The sequence below is a fragment of the Lathamus discolor genome, chromosome 4 (genome assembly GCF_037157495.1).
Source record: "Lathamus discolor isolate bLatDis1 chromosome 4, bLatDis1.hap1, whole genome shotgun sequence".
NCBI classification, from domain to species: domain Eukaryota; kingdom Metazoa; phylum Chordata; class Aves; order Psittaciformes; family Psittacidae; genus Lathamus; species Lathamus discolor.
The window spans coordinates 109,496,215-109,515,413 of NC_088887.1; the positions used below are offsets into that span (position 1 = coordinate 109,496,215).

Genomic DNA, 19,199 nt, shown 5'->3' on the forward strand with positions numbered 1-19,199 from the left:
AGAATGCCAAGTGCCAGCATGTGGGTCTGTGCTAAGTGTGAATTAGCGTCATTTGAGACGGTCCTCCCTTGCAAAGTAAACACTCAGTGTGTTACATGTATGTGCAGTTCAGGCAAACAAAGTTGATCTTTGCTCCAGATGGTGTGGGAACGGGGTATACATGTTGGGGCTACCTGAGTGCCAGTGCACAGAACTGACCCATGGGTGAGGTGTGCTTGTGCCAAGCCAGGAAGACACAAAATCCATCAGATCAGCGCTCAGTGGGCTGGTTGTGATGGCAGCATTACCCTAAAAACAGCAGTGAAGTTGCAAGATAATAGGATACTGGCATTTGGAGGTGAGTCACAGAATCACAGAATGGTTGAGGTTGAAGGGACCACTGGAGGTCATCTAGTCCAACCTCCCTGCTCAGGCAGGGCCACCGAGAGCACAATGCCCAGGATTGCATCCAGACTGCTCTTGGAATATCTCCAAGGAAGGAGACTCCACAACCTCTCTGGCCAGCTTATTCCAGTGCTCAGTCACCATCACAGTGAAGTTGTTCTTCCTCATGTTCAGATGGGACTTTCTATGTTTTAGTTTATACTCATTGCCTCTTGTCCTATCATCAGGCACTACAGAGTCTGGCACCATCCTCTTGACAGCCCTCCCTTCAGATACTTGCACACATTAATCAGATTTCCCTGAGCCTTCTCCTCTGTAGGCTGCACAGGCCCAGCTCCCTCAGCCTTTCCTCATATGAGGGATGCTCTAGACCCTTAATCGTTCTAGTGACCCTTCACTGGACCTGCTTCAGGAGCATCATATCTTTTTTGTACTGGGGAGCCCAGAACTGGACACAGCACTTCAGGTGATTCCTCACCAGGTCTGAGCAGAGAAGGGAGAGTCATCTGCTGTCAGTGTTCTTCCTAATACAGGCCAGGATACCATTAGCCTTCTTGGCCCCAGGGGCACATTGCTGGCTCATGGACAACTCTTTGTCCACTAGGATCCCCAGGTCCCTTTCCACAGCACTGCTTTACAAGAGGTCAGCCCCCAGCCTGTACTGGTGCAGGGGGTTCTTCCTGCCCAGGTTCCAGACCCTGCCCTTGCCTTTGTTGAATTTCAAAAGGTTCCTCTCTGCCTATCTCTCCAGCCTGTCCACATCCTTCTGAATGCGAGCCCAGCACTGTGAGGTACGAGCCACTCCTCTCAGTTTTATATCATCATCAGACTTGCTGATGAGGCACTCTGTCCTTTCATCCAAGTCATTGATGAATAACTTAATGTTGGACCCAGTATTGACCTTTGGGGGACACCACTAGTTACACATCCCCAACTAGACTCTGCACCACTGACCACAACCCTCTGAGACCTGCTATTCAGCCTGTTCTCAATCCACTTCATTTTTCACTCATCCAGACCTTGTTTGTGACATCCATTTCATCCAACTTCAGTGAAGAGTCCAGTTCAGATTAGCCCTCTAATCTTCTGTCACCAAAGGTCACTTTATCTCCTGTTATATCTATTTTATGAATTACCTTTTGGAGTAGGTGCTTAGCAACTACTTTTGACTAGGTATTGAACTTACTAATGGGTGAAGTTCAGTGAGTTGACTTCAGTGTTAAAGCTCTTGATTTCAGTTTCTCTATCATTTCAGAAAAGACTATGCAGCCTTGTGACAATTTGTGGATCTTGCTTTGCAACCAGAAGCTAGAATAATTGTTGAGAGGTATTTTACATACCAAGAGGTATTTTATATACCTGAGCTTTAAGTAAAAGTATAAACAAACTGCAGGAGAATGTGACTTGCTGGCCATAGACCAGGGGATGCTAACTGTGGTTGTGTTAGAGTAGTTTAACTACAGCGTCCATATTTGTTCCAGTTTTAGTTTTTCGGTTGTATGTCTGGCACCCATAGGAATTTCTCAGTGATGGATGTGTGCCCAACAAAATACAGCTAAAAAGATAACAGTGTGAAATGCAGTTTGGTATGCCTGGTCATTTTTCAAATAGAGAGAGAATGATGTCCCAGCTGCACTGAAAGCAGCAGTCTGTCTTCCCCAGTGACTAGTCAGCAGAAGTCAGCCCCCACCTAACTGGCTTCTTGTGGCATCTGTGAAAGGGTAAAAGCTTTTACTGTGTTCAGGTGTGACTCAGAGCCATGCGCTCAAATTCCAAAAGCTAAGTATTTAATTTTATTTCATCCTATGTCCAACTATGCTGCCTTTTCCACACCTGATTCAAAGTTTATTTTAAGGAATCTTAAACTGCACATTTCAGTTTGATACTTCTTTAATTGCCAGAGTCTGGGTAGGTTGTGTGTTTTGTTACTTTTGTCTTTTAATGTTTGAGTTATATAAGGCATGCAGATGTTTTCAAAACATGAGTCCATTTGGCCTCAGGCAGCTGTGATCTGGTGTGAATTTAAAAATGTTTCTATAGCTGTAAGAACACTTAACTGCTTTCTATCCTGTAATACAGTGCTTGGGGTTTGTCTCAGTGTGATTCAATTCTTGTTTGCTTTATACAGGAGATGGCTGTGCGAGCACTGAAGCAGACAGGTAGCAGAAGTATTGAAGCAGCTCTGGAGTATATCAGTAAGATGAGCTATTTGGATCCTAGAAATGAACAGATAGTGCGTGTAATTAAGCAGACCTCACCAGGTAAGCATGAACTCTGTTTATTTACATTGTGCTCTTCTTTCTTGCAATAAGCTAGGAAAGTTGTGGCTGGTGAGAAGTAGTGGATGCCAGTGTTCAGTAGTAGTAGTGTAGGAGACAGTGAAGCAAACATGGCCCTGCCAGGTGAGCTGGGCTGGAGGCTGAACACAACTCACCTTCTTGGGAATAGCTGTCCATGTGAACATTGTTCAAGTTGATTCCGTTTCAAAACATTGCATTAATCAGAAAAGCTTGCAGTCTAGTGGGCAAGCCTGTTGGCTCAGTGCCACTGTTCTTGCAGATCTTGTGAAATCACGATTTTAAAAGGAAATTGTTTAGGCATAAATGGTTCAGGTCCTGTGACTTGTGAAAGCTAAAGAAAACTAAAGGGGAACATAACCATTTGCTTCAGGCAGCCTTGGTTGTAGCGATCATGAGATGGTCGAGTTCAAGATCCTCAGGACAGTGAGAAGAGCGTGCAGCAAGCTCACTGCCCTGGACTTCAAGAGAGCAGACTTTGGCCTCTTCAGGAACCTGCTTAGTAAGATTCCATGGGATATAGCCCTAGAGGGCAGGGGGGCCCAAGACTCTTGGTTGGTATTCAAGGATCACCTGCTACAAGCTCAGGAATGTTGTGTCCCGATTAGAACAAAATGCAGCAGGAGGGCCAGGAGACCTCCTTGGATGGATACAGAGCTGCTGAGGAAACTTCGAGGGGAAAAAAGAGGCTTATAAAAGGTGGAAGCAAGGACAGGTGGCCTGGGAAGAACAAAGGGATGTTGTCCAGGAAGCTAAGGACCAGGTTAGGAAAGCTAAGGCCCAGTTAAAATTAAACTTCGCTAGGGATGTGAAAGATAACAGGAAGGGATTCTATAGGTACATTGCAAATAAAAGACAGACTAGGGACTATGATTCTATGACCAGTCAGTCTCACCTTTGTGCCTGGCAAAATCTTGGAGCACATTCTCCTGGAAGGCGTGCTAAGGCACATGAAAAACAACAAGGTGCTTGGTGACAGCCAGCATGGCTTCACTAAGGGGAAATCCTGCCTGACCAATTTGGTGGCCTATGATGGGGCTACAGAACTGATGGACAGGGGTAGAACAGTTGATGTCATCTACCCCGGGACTTGTGCAAAGTGTTCGACACTGTCCCACATGACATCCTTGTCTCTAAATTGGAGAGACATCAATTTGATGGATGAACCATTCGGTGGATAAAGAACTGGCTGTATGGCCGCACACAAAGAGTTGTGGTCAGTGGCTCAGTGTCCAGCTGGAGACCAGTAACGAGTGGTGTCCCTCAGGGCTCGGTGTTGGGACCGGTCTTGTTCAACATCTCTGTTGGTGACATGGACAGTGGGATTGAGTGCGCCCTCAGCAGGTTTGCTGATGACAGCAAGCTGTGTGGTTCGGTTGATATGCTGGAGGGAAGGAATGCCATCCAGAGGGACCTTGACATGCTTGTGAGGTGGGCTGATGCCAACCTTAAGAAGTTTAACCGTAACAAGTGCAAGGTCCTACACGTGGGTCAGAGCAATCCCAGACACAGCTACAGGTTGGGCAGAGAAGAGATTCAGAGCAGCCCTGCAGAGAAGGACTTGGGGATGTCAGTTGATGAGCAACTTAACACGAGCCAGCAGTGTGCGCTCACAGCCCAGAAAGCCAACCGTATCCTGGGCTGCATCAAAAGGAGCGTGACCAGCAGGTCGAAGGAGGTGATCCTGCCCCTCTACTCTGCTCTTGTGAGACCTCACCTGGAGTATTGTGTGCAGTTCTGGTGTCCTCAACATAAAAAGGACACGGAACTGCTGGAACAAGTCCAGAGGAGGGCCACGAGGATGATCAGGGGACTGGAGCACCTCCCGTATGAAGACAGGCTGAGGAAGTTGGGGCTGTTCAGGAGAAGAGAAGGCTGTGTGGAGACCTCATAGCAGCCTTCCAGTATCTGAAGGGGGCCTATAGGGATAGTGGGGCAGGACTCTTCATTAGGAACTGTAGTGATAGGACAAGGGGTAATGGGTTAAAACTTAAACAGGGGAAGTTTAGATTGGATATAAGGAAGAAGTTCTTTACTGTGAGGGTGGTGAGGCACTGGAATGTTGTTTCCCAGGGAAGTTGTGAATGCTCCATCCTTGGCAGTGTTCAAGGCCAGGTTGGACAGAGCCCTGGATGACATGGTTTAGTGTGGGGTGTCCCTGCCATGGCAGGCGTATTGGAACTAGGTGATCTTAAAGTCCTTTCCAACCCTAACTATTCTGTGATTCTGTGATTCTATAAAATAGTGACAGCACAGTCTCCCCTTGTCTTTTTAGCACAACCAGTGCTTTATATACCTGCAGTTTGTCCTCACATCAAAGCACTGATGAATAGTGCCATTAACACTTCTGTTGTAGGAATGCTGCTGTCTTGTCTCTGCACATTCTTCAGGCTAAGATTAGCATGTTGGCACCCTGAAAGATTTGACTTCCAAACAGATGGAAGATGAGCAGTAAATCTGAGAGGATATTTTGAATCCAACGTATTGGAAAGAATACATGACAAACTGTATGATGCCTTTGCTGGAAAAGAAGGAGAGGGAAACAAGGATTTTTGAGGAGAACAGTGGAACAGAAAGACGTAGACAGATCTCCAGTGTGAGGAGTGAGCTCACTGTACAGAAGATGTGCGCTATGTGATGACCTAGTAGCTTACAGTAGTGTTGACTTTTAAGTTGTATTGAGAGTCCCACTGGGAGTTTTTTTTCTCTTGTTGGTGCTGTACTTAACCCCCTGCTCTGTAGCTTCCTCCTTTGTGTGAGCAATGACTGATGATACTGGTCCAGCTTTACAAACCAGGCTGTAGTGTGATCTGATGATTCCATAGTTCAGGAATTTGTGCTTCTGTTTTCATGATTTGATAGGACTCCCTGGTGATTCCTCGCATGAGCAGTGTTGTGGGCCAGTAGCTCATTATCAGTAATAATACTTGGCACCTGTAACTTTAAATGTTCAGAGTGCTTAATTTAGATTTTGGGAGGTGTTGTTATAATATGTACTCTCTATGCAGTGTGCCTGCGCGCGCGCACGTGTGTGTGTGTGTCTGTATGTATAGATGGGTGAGTAATGGAAAGTAATTGGTTCACCTGAACTGTTTCCTAACATTCTTCTGTGTTCTTTTGTAAAGGAAAGGGTATTGTGCCAACTAATGTAACCCGCAGGCCAAGCTTTGAAGGATCAAACGAGTCTTTTCCGTCCTACCATCAGATCAGTAATGCAGCCTATGAAGGGACAGGCTTTGGAGCAGAAGGTTCAAATATGCTTACCGAAGTTCCAAGGCCATACATGGACTATTTAATCTCTGCTTCACAGTCTACAGCTATGAATGCTCCTGTACAGCGACCCTCTGGAGTAGGCACTCACAGCACACCAACAAGCCATCAGCAGAAAACATACCCTGCAAATATTGAGTCTTCTGTGATGAATTATCCAGTAGCTAATCACAGCAGTCAAGCATTGCAGCTACAGGCATCCCATGGCTCCAACAGCCAACATTACAGTAGGCAGCACATGATGGTGCAGGGGGAACCTATGGGGTATGGTGTTCAGCGGAGTCCATCCTTCCAAAACAAGATGCAGCAGGAGGGAGGATACACCAGTCTCCCAAATAAAGGGGCAGTTGTTCAGAATAATTCTGGTCATGCATTTCAGCAGTCACCAGCAAGCCTGTATATATCACATTCTCATCACAAACAGACAAGTCCTTCTTCTCATCAAATGCATGTGATATCCAGAGGTCCAGGCTTTGCCAATGATTTTTCGGACAGTCCACCACAAAATCTATTAACTCCATCTAGAAATAGCCTAAACATGGACCTCTATGACATGAATAATCCTCAAGTTCAGCAATGGCAGGCAGCAACACCGTCGCGCCGAGATTCTTTACAAAATCCAGGAATAGAAACATCCCCACGGCAACATGTATCCTTCAGACCTGATGCCACAGTGCCAAGCAGAACAAACTCTTTCAATAACCACCAGCAACAGCCACAAGTGACTGTGTCTATAAGACAGGTTCCTCCAGGAAAACCTGATCCTTCAATTACGTCTCCAAATACGATCACAACAGTCACATCTGCTCATATTCTTCAGCCAGTGAAGAGCATGCGAGTGATGAGACCTGAGCCTCAGACTGCAGTGGGACCTTCCCACCCTGCTTGGTTACCTGCACAGGCAGCGGCTGTGGATGGCTTGGAGATCATTGAGCAGCATGTGCCACCTGTTGGAGCAGCTAATGCCTATCAACTGGATGTAGATTATGGTAACCAGGAGCTGCGGTGTCCACCACCACCGTATCCCAAACACTTGTTACTTCCTGGTGGCTCTGAGCAATTTGATGTCAACTGCTTATGCATGGGCGTAGAGCAAACTCTCCGTGTAGTCCCTAATTCAACGTGCAATAAGGCTGAGGAGAACAGTGAGCGAAATGATAAAAGCAGCAAAAACACCAAAGCTGAAAAGCCAAGTAAGGACAAAAAGCAGATTCAGACATCTCCAGTGCCTGTGCGAAAAAATGGCAAAGATGAGGAAAAGCGAGAATCCCGAATAAAGAGCTACTCACCATTTGCCTTCAAGTTCTACATGGAGCAACACGTAGAAAATGTCATAAAGACCTACCAGCAGAAAATTAACAGAAGATTGCAGTTGGAGCAAGAAATGGCTAAAGTAATTCTTGTTTTGTTATAATGAAAGTTAATGGGGTCACATTGATTATTATTATTTTTAATTAGTCAAAAAAATTATAAAGGCACTGGAAGTAGTGTAGGTATCCAGCACCTCCCTGTACCAGGCTATTTTCACTTAAAAGCATGGGTGCAGGTCTGGGAGACTATTTGAAAAACTTGAGATGAGAAAAAGTATATCTTCATACCGGAAAGTAAAATAAAGCAAAACCTCCCATACTAGGAGAGTGTTAGGTTTGCTTAGGCAAGACCTCAGAAACCAGGTTGGAGCTGGGATAACTGGCAGTACTTTGGGAGCTTTTGCAAAACTCTGAAAAAGGTTTTCCCTTTGCCTCAGTTCTTCATCCCTGTTCCATGATAGCCAGTCATTCACCAAAGCCTGGTTCAACATGGTAGGATATTCACTGTGCCGTATTTTCAGATGAATGTGTAATACTTGCCTGGAAGTTGTCAATTAAACCCGCATAAGTAATAATATCGTGCAAGTAATTGTATCTCAGCCAGTTTGACCTGATCTTGGGACCCTTGTTGGAACTTGTTCTAGAAGCAGGTCTCTGGGAGGCGCTCTCTGAGTGAGAGAGCATCTTTCACACCTCATTGTAGTGCTCAAACCTAAGGAGATTCACTGGCAGGGCTGCTGAATAGAAAGCTGCCAAGTTCTGATGGTTGCTCTGGCAGGTTTGGTTTTAATTTTTAGAAGTGGAAGAGTTTTGGTTTTTTCCCAGGCATGACATATGTATGTATGACAAGTCTACTTTTGTATTGAAGGATAAATTCTAAGAAAAGCTATTATTAACTTTTATTATTTATGTGTAATGGATAATAATTAACTACTTGATCTTCCACAGCACAGTCAGTTTCCAGAGTCAATTAGTTTGGTGCTCATGTTGCTTGAGAAAACTTGGCAGTTTGTTTGTTGAGGTTAAAATAGAACAAATGTGCTTCTAAAAATCACTTGAAAGGCTGGCATTTTAGTGACAGGTAATAGTCCGTCCTCACTGCAAGTACAGATTGTGTTGTGTTGCTTGGATTTAGGGAATGTTTTCCTGAGATTGAGGCAGGATGATCTCTAGAGAAGTAAAGCAGCAACTAATTGTGCTTGTTCTTCTCTTCTGACTCTTTATCTTTCCCTCACTTCATATCCCAGAGACAATTCAGCTCTAAACAAAAGTAACTTTCCCCTAGCAACCTCATCACTGGCTGGAATAATGCACACAGGAGATTTTGGCTATCTATCTGAATATTGCATTATTCTAGAATTAACCAAGAACACAACACGCTAATTATTTTACCTTAAAAGAGTAAATGCTTTCTTTATTAAGGATTGATGTACTTGCCTTACTTTTTAAAAACAGGATTACTTGTTTGATTTGGCTGTGCCTCCAGTCTGAAAATTCATCCTACCTGTTTTGCAAGTTTCTGCAGACCTCCGCTATCTTTAATTCATACAGATTCCATTTTTATATGGCAGGGATCTCATTGCATAGGCTAACTGCCCACATTCATCTTTAAATACCTAGACTACAGATGTGAAAGTAAATCACTAAGCAGCAGCCATATGGGTGTACGGTTGGGTCTCTAGCCTGCTTGTCAGTCTACATCACTTCCCTTCACCCTCCTCCCCATTGCCCCTTCTCACCAGGCACTACTCTTCCTCTCAGAGTGGTTCAGTTGATGCCAGTTAATTCAGGGGTTTGGAAATGGGCTATGCAGAATGGAAGGGGCATGCTGCAGACGAGGCATTTTTAGAGGATCCTGGAGTTCAGCCCCAGGGCCTTCTGCTGGTGGAGGCCACTGGTGGCTTTCAGGAGGGAGCAGGCACTGAAGTTGGCAGAGTTGGTAGTGTGCAGGCTCTATCTTGAAGAGTGGGGAAAGTCTGGTTGGACACTGCTGCTTCTCCCTTTTTCAGGAGCTCTCTCCCTGCAGCCATGTGAAATGTTACTTGCAGTTACTTGGAGTCTTTCAAGGGACTGGAGGAAGCCAAGCCAGCTTTTTTACAGCTTAGGTCCAGAAGGGAAATAATACATTTTAGGGGGAAGTACACCAGTGGATACCCTGCTGCTCTGGGCTGCAGTGGCTGAGAGGAGGAGAGACCAGATGTGAGGGTTAGATGCATGTATTTTGGGAGGGAATAAAGGGAAATTTATAGAATGGATGGTCTGGAGATCTACAGACCTTGAGAGTGAAGCCTGCATATGGCAGAGGAAGAAAAACAGTTTCTGAGGAAGGTGCTTTCCAAGGCACTTGGGAATGTGTAGGTCAAAACCAGCTTCTTAATTACAACACAGAAACCAGCAGTCAAACAGCAGTCAAGGTAGGAACTGTTAATGGGAGGTGCCCTGGAGAACCATTCATGAACAAAGCAGACTGCTGCATCTAGCTTTAAGTTTCAGTTTTAAGTTAAGCTGTACTGCAGTGCACACACATATGGTGGAGTGCAGTGGCAAAGTGCACACTTGAAAGGTGTAAACGAGATCCCACAATCAGGTTTGTTGTGTTAAATTCTCTTCTCTGACAGTATTGCCCTATGCTTCTTTGTTCAGTCAAATGAAAAAGGCAGACCAGTCTCAGACACAGAAGATTCAGGTGACAAGTTAGGGCACAGTGAATTCTCAGACAAGAGAGTATGTCTCTTATGAATGCATCTTTTCTGGTTATTAATTTGTCTAAGAAATGCATTTTGGGAATGCTTGTTTATTGTTACCTTGCTATGAATGTAACAGTACTAGCTCTTGTGGTTTGCTTTCCTTTGTAAAGGCTGGCCTTTGTGAAGCAGAACAGGAACAAATGAGGAAAATTCTCTACCAGAAGGAGTCCAACTACAATAGACTTAAAAGGGCCAAAATGGACAAATCTATGTTTGTGAAAATCAAGACTCTGGGTATTGGTGCATTTGGAGAGGTTTGCCTGGCCTGCAAAGTGGATACCCATGCCCTGTATGCCATGAAGACTCTGCGAAAGAAAGATGTGCTCAACCGGAACCAGGTGGCTCATGTCAAAGCGGAGAGGGACATACTTGCTGAGGCAGACAACGAATGGGTGGTTAAACTCTATTATTCCTTCCAAGATAAAGATAACTTGTACTTTGTGATGGACTACATCCCTGGTGGGGATATGATGAGCCTGCTGATTCGGATGGAAGTCTTTCCAGAGCGTCTGGCTAGATTTTATATTGCGGAGCTCACTTTGGCTATAGAGAGTGTGCACAAGATGGGATTTATTCATCGAGATATCAAGCCCGACAACATTCTGATAGACCTTGATGGGCATATCAAACTGACTGACTTTGGACTGTGTACTGGATTCAGGTGGACTCATAATTCAAAATACTATCAGAAAGGTAGTGTTCTTAGTCTTCATTTGTGATAGTATTTTGCATTATTTACTTGGAAACAGACACTCACCTCTTGGCAGAAATGCCATCTCAGAAGCCAGAGGTGTGTGTAGGTTGACAATATGATGTTTCTATCTCTGACTCATTCAGTTAGCTTGTTTCCAGTTGTTTGTTTTCAATAATGTTCAAATCCTTATCAGTAATGTGGCTGACCACAGCATTAGCAGCAGTTTTTCAGTTTATACTTGTTTAGGGGGTCTGTCTTTTGATGGTGAAAAAATTTAATCATATATTTGAACTAGTCCATGCACCTCCTGTATGTGCCATTGAGGAGTATGGGCATCTGTTGGCAAAAAGGTCATAAACAATTGGTATAGCTAACCTAAATATATTCCATTGTTCGGCATTTCCCATTTGGGAGCATGCTTCCTTGCACTGAGACAGGGACGTTTGGCTGGTTATGGAAAACCAGTTGCAAAGGGGAGGGCAAAAGGAAACGCCTTGGGTTTAAATTCTAAATGCCGTTCTTCAGTGAGTAGAAGATAACACAAGTAAATAAATGCTTTTCTCTGTGTGTTGTGTTTTATGACCATGAATGTAAATTTTCTCTCCCATTTCAAAGGGAGCCATATCAGACAAGACAGCATGGAGCCCAGTGATCTTTGGGATGATGTGTCCAACTGTAGATGTGGAGATAGGCTGAAGACATTGGAACAAAGAGCAAAGAAGCAGCATCAGAGATGTCTAGCCCACTCATTAGTTGGAACTCCTAATTATATTGCTCCTGAAGTCCTGCTTCGTAAAGGTAGGTAACCTGTATTTATCTCCTGTTTAAGTGAACGTTGATGCTTTGAAATATTTTTTTTTTTTGGCCTTAAATAATGTTTTTGCTTTGGAAGATTGTCATTCTGAATGCCGCAAACACTCAGATTAAGGAGAACAATTTCTCTACATGCTACACTGTTCAGCATCACATCGCTGACATTGATGGTGGCCATACTTAGTGTGTCTGAGACTGCTGTCTATCTATGTGGAACAGTGATGATCACTGTAGTAAGGAGATCAGATGTTCAAAGTTGTCTGCAAGCCAGATCCTAAATCTGATCTTTCTCAAGTTGAGAGACTGGATCCTACATTATCTGATAGCACAGATGTCCATTCTTTTTCAGAAATCTCAATCATAGACCTTATTTGTTCTGTCACAGCAATCAAGTGATTGAAATTGTTGCTCTGCTTGGAACTTGCTCAGGAAGTCATCAGTGGCTTGCTTCTGTTTCTAGAGCCAGGCTGTGTCTTTCAGCAGCTTTTCAAACTCGTGGTGTCACCTCCAGTGAACTAAGGGGGGACATCAGTCACTAAGTCTTGGGGTTATTCATGAGGTTCAGTTTGTGCTGTGTAGTGATGTAGTTGTGGGATAGGACATGAAAAAACATTCTTTCTAATTGTATGATTTCACCATTCCCTTTCGTTGGGAATAAACTTATTCAGAAAGATTCCCAGACAACAGAATTACATCTTTACTGACAGCAGTAGAATTCAGGTCAGCAAGCAGAAGTGACTTCATGATGAAGGAGCATTGGCTGTCCTTTATTTTAGGTCACAAGTTGTTTGCCTGAGAAAAGGCAGAAATCTGTGCGGTATGTTTGGCATATTTTGTATATTAGGCATGCTAAGGCACATGAAAAACAACAAGGTGCTTGGTGACAGCCAGCATGGCTTCACTAAGGGGAAATCCTGCCTGACCAATTTGGTGGCCTTCTATGATAGGGCTACGGAACTGATGGACAGGGATACAGCAGTTGATGTCATCTACCTGGACTTGTGCAAACCTTTCGACACTGTCCCACACGACATCCTTGTCTCTAAATTGGAGAGATATCAATTTGATGGATGGACCACTCGGTGGATAAAGAACTGGCTGGATGGCAGCACGCAAATTGTTGTGGTCAATGGCTCAATGTCTGGCTGGAGACCAGTAACGAGTGGTGTCCCTCAGGGCTCGGTGTTGGGACCGGTCTTGTTCAACATCTTTGTCGGTGACATGGACAGTGGGATTGAGTGTGCCCTCAGCAAGTTTATTGATGACACCAAGCTGTGTGGTTCAGTTGATATGCTGGAGGGAAGGGATGCCATCCAGAGGGGCCTTGACACGCTTGTGAGGTGGGCTGATGCCAACATTATGAAGTTCAACCATGACAAGTGCAAGGTCCTACACCTGGGTCGGAGCAATCCCAGGCACAGCTACAGGTTGGGCAGAGAAGAGATTCAGAGCAGCCCTGCAGAGAAGGACTTGGGGATGTCAGTCGATGAGCAACTTAACAAGAGCCAGCAGTGTGCGCTCACAGCCCAGAAAGCCAACCGTATCCTGGGCTGTATCAAAAGGAGTGTGACCAGCAGGTCGAAGGAGGTGATCCTGCCCCTCTACTCTGCTCTTGTGAGACCTTACCTGGAGTATTCTGTGCAGTTCTGGTGTCCTCAATATAAAAAGGACATGGAACTGCTGGAACAAGTCCAGAGGAGGGCCACGAGGATGATCAGGGGACTGGAGCACCTCCCGTATGAAGACAGGCTGAGAAAGTTTGGGCTGTTCAGCCTGGAGAAGAGAATCACAGAATCACAGAATCCCAAGGGTTGGAAGGGACCTAAAAAGATCATGTAGTCCAACCCCCCTGCAAGAGCCGGGTAACCTACAGTACATCACACAGGAACTTGTCCAGACGGGCCTTGAATATCTCTAGTGTAGGAGACTCCACAACCCCCCTGGGCAACCTGTTCCAGTGCTCTGTCACTCTTACAGTAAAGAAGTTCTTCCTGATGTTAATGTGGAACTTCCTATGCTCCAGTTTACACCCATTGCCCCTTGTCCTATCACTGGATATCACTGAAAAAAGCCTAGCTCCATCCTGACACCTACCCTTTACATATTTGTAAACATTGATGAGGTCACCCCTCAGTCTCCTCCAAGCTAAAGAGACCCAGCTCCCTCAGCCTCTCCTCATAAGGGAGATGTTCCACTCCCTTAATCATCTTTGTGGCTCTGCGCTGGACTCCTTCAAGCAATTCCCTGTCCTTCTTGAACAGAGGGGCCCAGAGCTGGACGCAATATTCCAGATGCGGCCTCACCAAGGCTGAGTAAAGGGGGAGGAGAACCTCTCTTGACCTACTAACCACTCCCTTTCTAATGCACCCTAAGATGCCATTTGCCTTCTTGGCCACAAGAGCACATTGCTGGCTCATGGTCATCCTCCTATCCACCAGGACCCCCAGGTCCCTTTCCCCTTCGCTACTTTCCAGCAGGTCAACCCCCAACCTGTACTGGTACATGGGGTTGTTCTTCCCCAGATGCAAGACTCTACACTTGCCCTTGTTAAATTTCATCAAGTTTCTCCCCGCCCAACTCTCCAGCCTGTCCAGGTCTCGCTGAATGGCAGCACAGTCCTCTGGTGTGTCAGCCACTCCTCCCAGTTTTGTGTCATCAGCAAACTTGCTGAGGGTGCACTCAGTTCCCTCAGCCAGGTCATTGATGAAAATATTAAACAGCACCGGTCCCAGCACCGACCCCTGAGGAACTCCACTAGTCACAGACCTCCAGCTAGATTCTGCGCCATTGACCACAACTCTCTGCCTTCTTCCTTTCAACCAGTTCTCGATCCACCTCACTACTTGATCGTCAAGCCCACACTTCTTTAGCTTATCTATGAGGATGCTGTGGGAGACAGTATCAAATGCCTTACTGAAATCAAGAAAAACTACATCTACCGCTCAGCCTTCTAGTATCTGAAGTGGGGGCTATAGGGATGCTGGGGAGGGACTCTTCATTAGGGACTGTCGTGACAGGACAAGGGGTAATGGGTTAAAACTTAAACAGGGGAAGTTTAGATTGGATACAAGGAAGAAGTTCTTTACTGTAAGGGTGGTGAGGCACTGGAATGTGTTTCCCAGGGAAGCTGTGAGCGCTCCATCCCTGGTGGTGTTCAAGGCCAGGCTGGATAGAGCCTTGGGCGACATGGTTTAGTTTGGGGTGTCCCTGCCCATGGCAGGGGGTTTGGAACTAGATGATCTTGAGGTCCTTTCCAGCCCTAACTATTCTATGATTCTATGTTTTGACACTTAATTTCAAATAACTCTATACACATTCTCCCTGGTTGCTGGAGGACAACCTTTTGACTTGCCTTTCAGGGTACACTCAGCTCTGTGACTGGTGGAGTGTTGGTGTGATCCTCTTTGAGATGTTAGTGGGACAGCCACCTTTCCTGGCTCCCACACCCACAGAAACGCAGCTGAAGGTGAGTTGAAGCAAAATTCCGGTATATGTGGCAGCAAAATCTTAGACTTTTCCCTTTGCCATGCACACATCTATCCCTTTTTGTTTTACTAGAGAAAGGAGTAGTGATTACAAAAGCCTGGTTTTAAGTAGTTTCATGCAGGCGCAAATCCTTTCAAAATCGATGAAGATACTGAATATCAAATTACAATTGATTTGTCCAGCTGCATTGATAGTTGTTAGTTTTGTGAGCCTTCTCAGCACAATTCTGATTTCTTAAGCATGAGTTCATCCATCTAAATTCCTTAGAGTGCCTGTCAGATTGGAGTGGGCTAATATACCAGTGGTAACTACAGTTGGCAATTTAATTATTTCAAAGTCAAGCAGTGAGTTTTTTATTAGAAATAATGTGTCTCATGACCACTTTTTCTGGTTTACATTTTGGAAACAAAACGAAGTAATTTCTTTGAAGGCATTCCATGAAGTCATGTGTATACTGAACATGTTCTCAAGTCTAGCTGTGGAGTATTCAGGAAGGAATTTGCCTTTTCTAAAACTGGAATTACTCATTTTATCTGCTGTTTGACAGTGTTTCTTCATTCATTAAAATAATTATTAACATCCAGTGCAATCTAGACTCTGGGTTCCTGAACCTTTAATGTGGAGACTGTGAGCTGATTACGTTATGTGTCTACTTCTGTACAGTTAATGTTGTCAAGCAGAAGGATTCTGTTTCCAGGATTAAAAGTTATTTAATACCTTTCTTAACTCCAGGTGATAAACTGGGAAAGCACACTGCACATTCCCTCACAGATCAAGCTAAGCCCTGAGGCAACTGATCTCATCACAAAGCTCTGCTGTGCTGCTGAGGACAGGCTTGGAAGAAACGGAGCAGATGATATTAAGGCCCATGCTTTCTTTCATTCTATGGACTTCTCTACTGATATCCGTAGGCAGCCAGCTCCCTATGTTCCAAAGATCAGCCATCCAATGGACACTTCCAATTTCGATCCAGTTGAAGAAGAAAGTCCTTGGAACAATGCTAGCGGTGACAGCACCAGGACATGGGATCCACTAGCCTCTTCCAATAGCAAGCACACAGAACATGCTTTTTACGAGTTTACTTTCCGAAGGTTCTTCGATGACAACGGGTATCCATTCAGATATCCCAAACCTTCTGGAATGGAACTTGGCCAGTCTGAGAAACCTGATGTAGAAGAGAAAGGTGTGGTGGATCAGACTGGAGCTTGTCAGCCTGTATATGTGTAAATTATTGTATAGAATACTTCAGGTAAGACTAATCTCAAATCCAGTAGGGCCTTTAACTGATCCTTTAGGAGCTGATCCTGCAGTGCTTGTGAAGATGTAACTTCAGCTGAAGCTGGAGGCATCCTCGGGAGTCAGAAGCTCGCAGGGCCAGGTCCTAAAAATGGCACTCTTGAAAGTTCGGGTTGGTTTTACTGTATATAAATTTGTTGGTAATTACACTTGAAATCCTGGTCTTCACCAAAACCTGCAAGGCCAGCAGTCTTGTCATTTCTAGGCCTGCTTTGCTTTGAGGTCAGCACTCCCCTGCTCAACATTTGCAGACTTCCGCAACTGTCAGCGTTATTTTTTAAATTAATAAAGAGCACTTATATTTTGTTTATAGCAGGGTTTTTTTTCCTACTAAATTATAGGGATTAACTTTGACAAATCATGCTGCTGTTCTTCTTTTCTACATTTTTATTTTATCCATAGCACTTATTATTTCACATTTAGGAAGATGCATAAAGCTGAAGAACATGTGATGAAAGGTCTCTGTGCAATAATGTAAGACAGAAAAAAAAAAAAGAAAAAAAAAATTGCTCTCTCATTTTCTAAATTTACTGATGCCATTGTATTCGCACCGTGATTTTTGTTTATGATATGTATTTTCCACGTTTCAAAATTGTGACATAACCTGAAAGCTGCTTTATTTCCTTCTGCTTATTGGAGTGTAATAGAAAGTGTGAGCAAGTGACAATTTGGGTGTGATTTCATTGTCTAGTGTGTGAAGAATGTTGCATGAGCAGTGTTTTTTCTGTTTGAAATGGCCTTTTCTTGCCATTCACAGGCCGGTCCTGTGGATCCATTTTTACTAAGGGTCTAAAATTAGACCATTTTAAGCCGTGTGTTGATAATGTATTGTGTGGATGGTTTCCTCTTATGATTGTATCCAATACTAATTTTGTAAAACAGATTGCAAAGGTTGTAACTGAATAGTGATTTTGTGGTCTGATGTAGTAGATCGTTTTAGTAACAATGTATCATTGGCACACCTTTCCCCACAAAGGATGGATAGCAACACCCTTATTACAAAGCTGATTTATGGCAACAGTTTAAATCAGGCTGGTTTAGATCATATAGTGTCCAGCACGGGGTTCACTGTTTGATAGCAGCAGCAACACGGAGCACCAATACTAAAAAGTGTAGCTCAACGTCTTCAAGACAGAATGTCCAACACTGTGCTCTCGTAATGCACCGAGATCCCAAGTGCAGTGAGGCAGATGTTGACTCTGTGCAGCTCCATGGATATCTGTAGAACTGGAGGTATGTGGCTTTTCTGGACATCACATCCCTACAGGTGACTGGCTGGTATCCATTTAGGATCCCAGTGTTTTAGGCACTGACAACTGAAAATGTTGGCATTGTTCATAGGTCATTCTGTTGTGTAGAGGTAAAAATGTTGCTGTGATGGAGCACAATAGTCCTTCATTTCTGTCAAATTATAGGCATACTTTGAAATATCAGTTCTTAACTATGTTAAAATATGCATTTTTCTTATATGTATAAGTGAGAATTATTCAAGGTGATATCAGAATACTAAAGATAATTAAGCCATACATATTTGCGTATATATTATATATAACTAAATAAGTAAACACACACAAAAATCCTTAATTCAGATTAGTGTAACAGTCCTATTTAAAGTGATTGAAGTAATAACATTTGAGGAAAACACTCCTTTAATGTGTTTTTGCTTTATTTTATTTTTAAATCTGGAGCGTCATTATTTTTTCCATATATTATTCCACATATTATTCCTTAATGTGTTAGCATATCCTATCTCCTATCCATTGTTTAGATATCTAAGCAACAACATATTAATTCATCAGCCTAAACTAAACAAAAATGATTGTGTATTTGTTTACATTTGTATGAAAGGAATGTTCTGAGGTATGCAGTGCTTGTGTTGTGACAGTTCATGTAAGATTCAGTATTATGGCTTTTTTATATAGTAATGCCATTTTTTGTTATTTACAGCTATCTGACATTCTTTCATGTGGTAGGTTCTTTCTCAGGAACTCAATTTAACTGTTATTTATTGATATATCATTGCCTTTGAAAGCTTCTACTGGCACAATTTATTAAAAATGAATCAAAAGCTAAAATGTGTGATGTGTTCTTGAAAAGGATAATTTCTGCCTTACATAAACCTTAAATTCTGGTTTACAACAGAATCTTTAATGGGCTTGAGTATGTGATGTTAGTCTTGAGTTTGAGCTGCAAACATGAGATCGAAATCTCACCTCTCCTGCAGCATTTGGTGTGGGATCTCTGGGTACCTTAAGGTAGTTTCTCTTGTCCTCATGGTCCTTGGGAGCAAGGGACAGGATTCAAGGGTAAAACTGCCTTTGGTGCGAGCAGGTCAGCAGAAGGCATGAGATTCAACCCGTGCTCTGCAGTAGTGTCTCTGCCAGGGCAGCCACAACCCATTTGCTTGGGCTGCTGCCTCTGCTATATTTCTAAAACATACATAATTCACCTGCAAATACAGAATCTTTGCAACTAAGCAAAACAAGACAAACTGGCCCAGAAGGAAACAGGTGCTTCCATGGTGAATACATTACTCATTTAAAATCTATGTTGTGGGGAACAGAAGCCAACTCCCATTTCGCCTGAAGAACTCATTTGAAAAACAAATCCTTCGAGCTGCTCAGGCGCTGTCTCAGGAAGGCTCATGTCCTTTGCAGACGTGATTCCAGGGATAAACAGGAACTTCAAGTAAACTTTATGAAACCTGGACAAGTAAACAATACGTCATATACTGGGACTGGCTTGAAGCGTTCTCGGTTCTGCTGAACTTCCTGCAAAAAGCATCTTCAGATCTTCTTTTAAGAAGTTACATCAATTCAGTGTTTGTATAAGAAAAATCTTCCTTTAAAAATCAACCAACAAAAACCTCCTCAGATGTACTTATTCCTGACTGAAGGTAAGG

General features: G+C 43.7%; 1 protein-coding gene across 1 annotated transcript in view; it reads left to right on the forward strand.

Annotated features, from left to right (window-relative positions):
* Window positions 1-18,372, forward strand: part of LATS2 (large tumor suppressor kinase 2) — a 51,181-nt gene extending 32,809 nt beyond the window's left edge. Inside the window, exons 3-8 of the mRNA XM_065678556.1 lie at window positions 2,513-2,645; window positions 5,807-7,344; window positions 10,119-10,701; window positions 11,318-11,500; window positions 14,875-14,981; window positions 15,734-18,372. Coding sequence (XP_065534628.1) covers window positions 2,513-2,645; window positions 5,807-7,344; window positions 10,119-10,701; window positions 11,318-11,500; window positions 14,875-14,981; window positions 15,734-16,228 — 3,039 coding nt within the window. The 3' untranslated portion in view covers window positions 16,229-18,372. The remainder of the gene's footprint in view (window positions 1-2,512; window positions 2,646-5,806; window positions 7,345-10,118; window positions 10,702-11,317; window positions 11,501-14,874; window positions 14,982-15,733) is intronic.
* The last annotated feature ends 827 nt before the right edge of the window (window positions 18,373-19,199 follow it).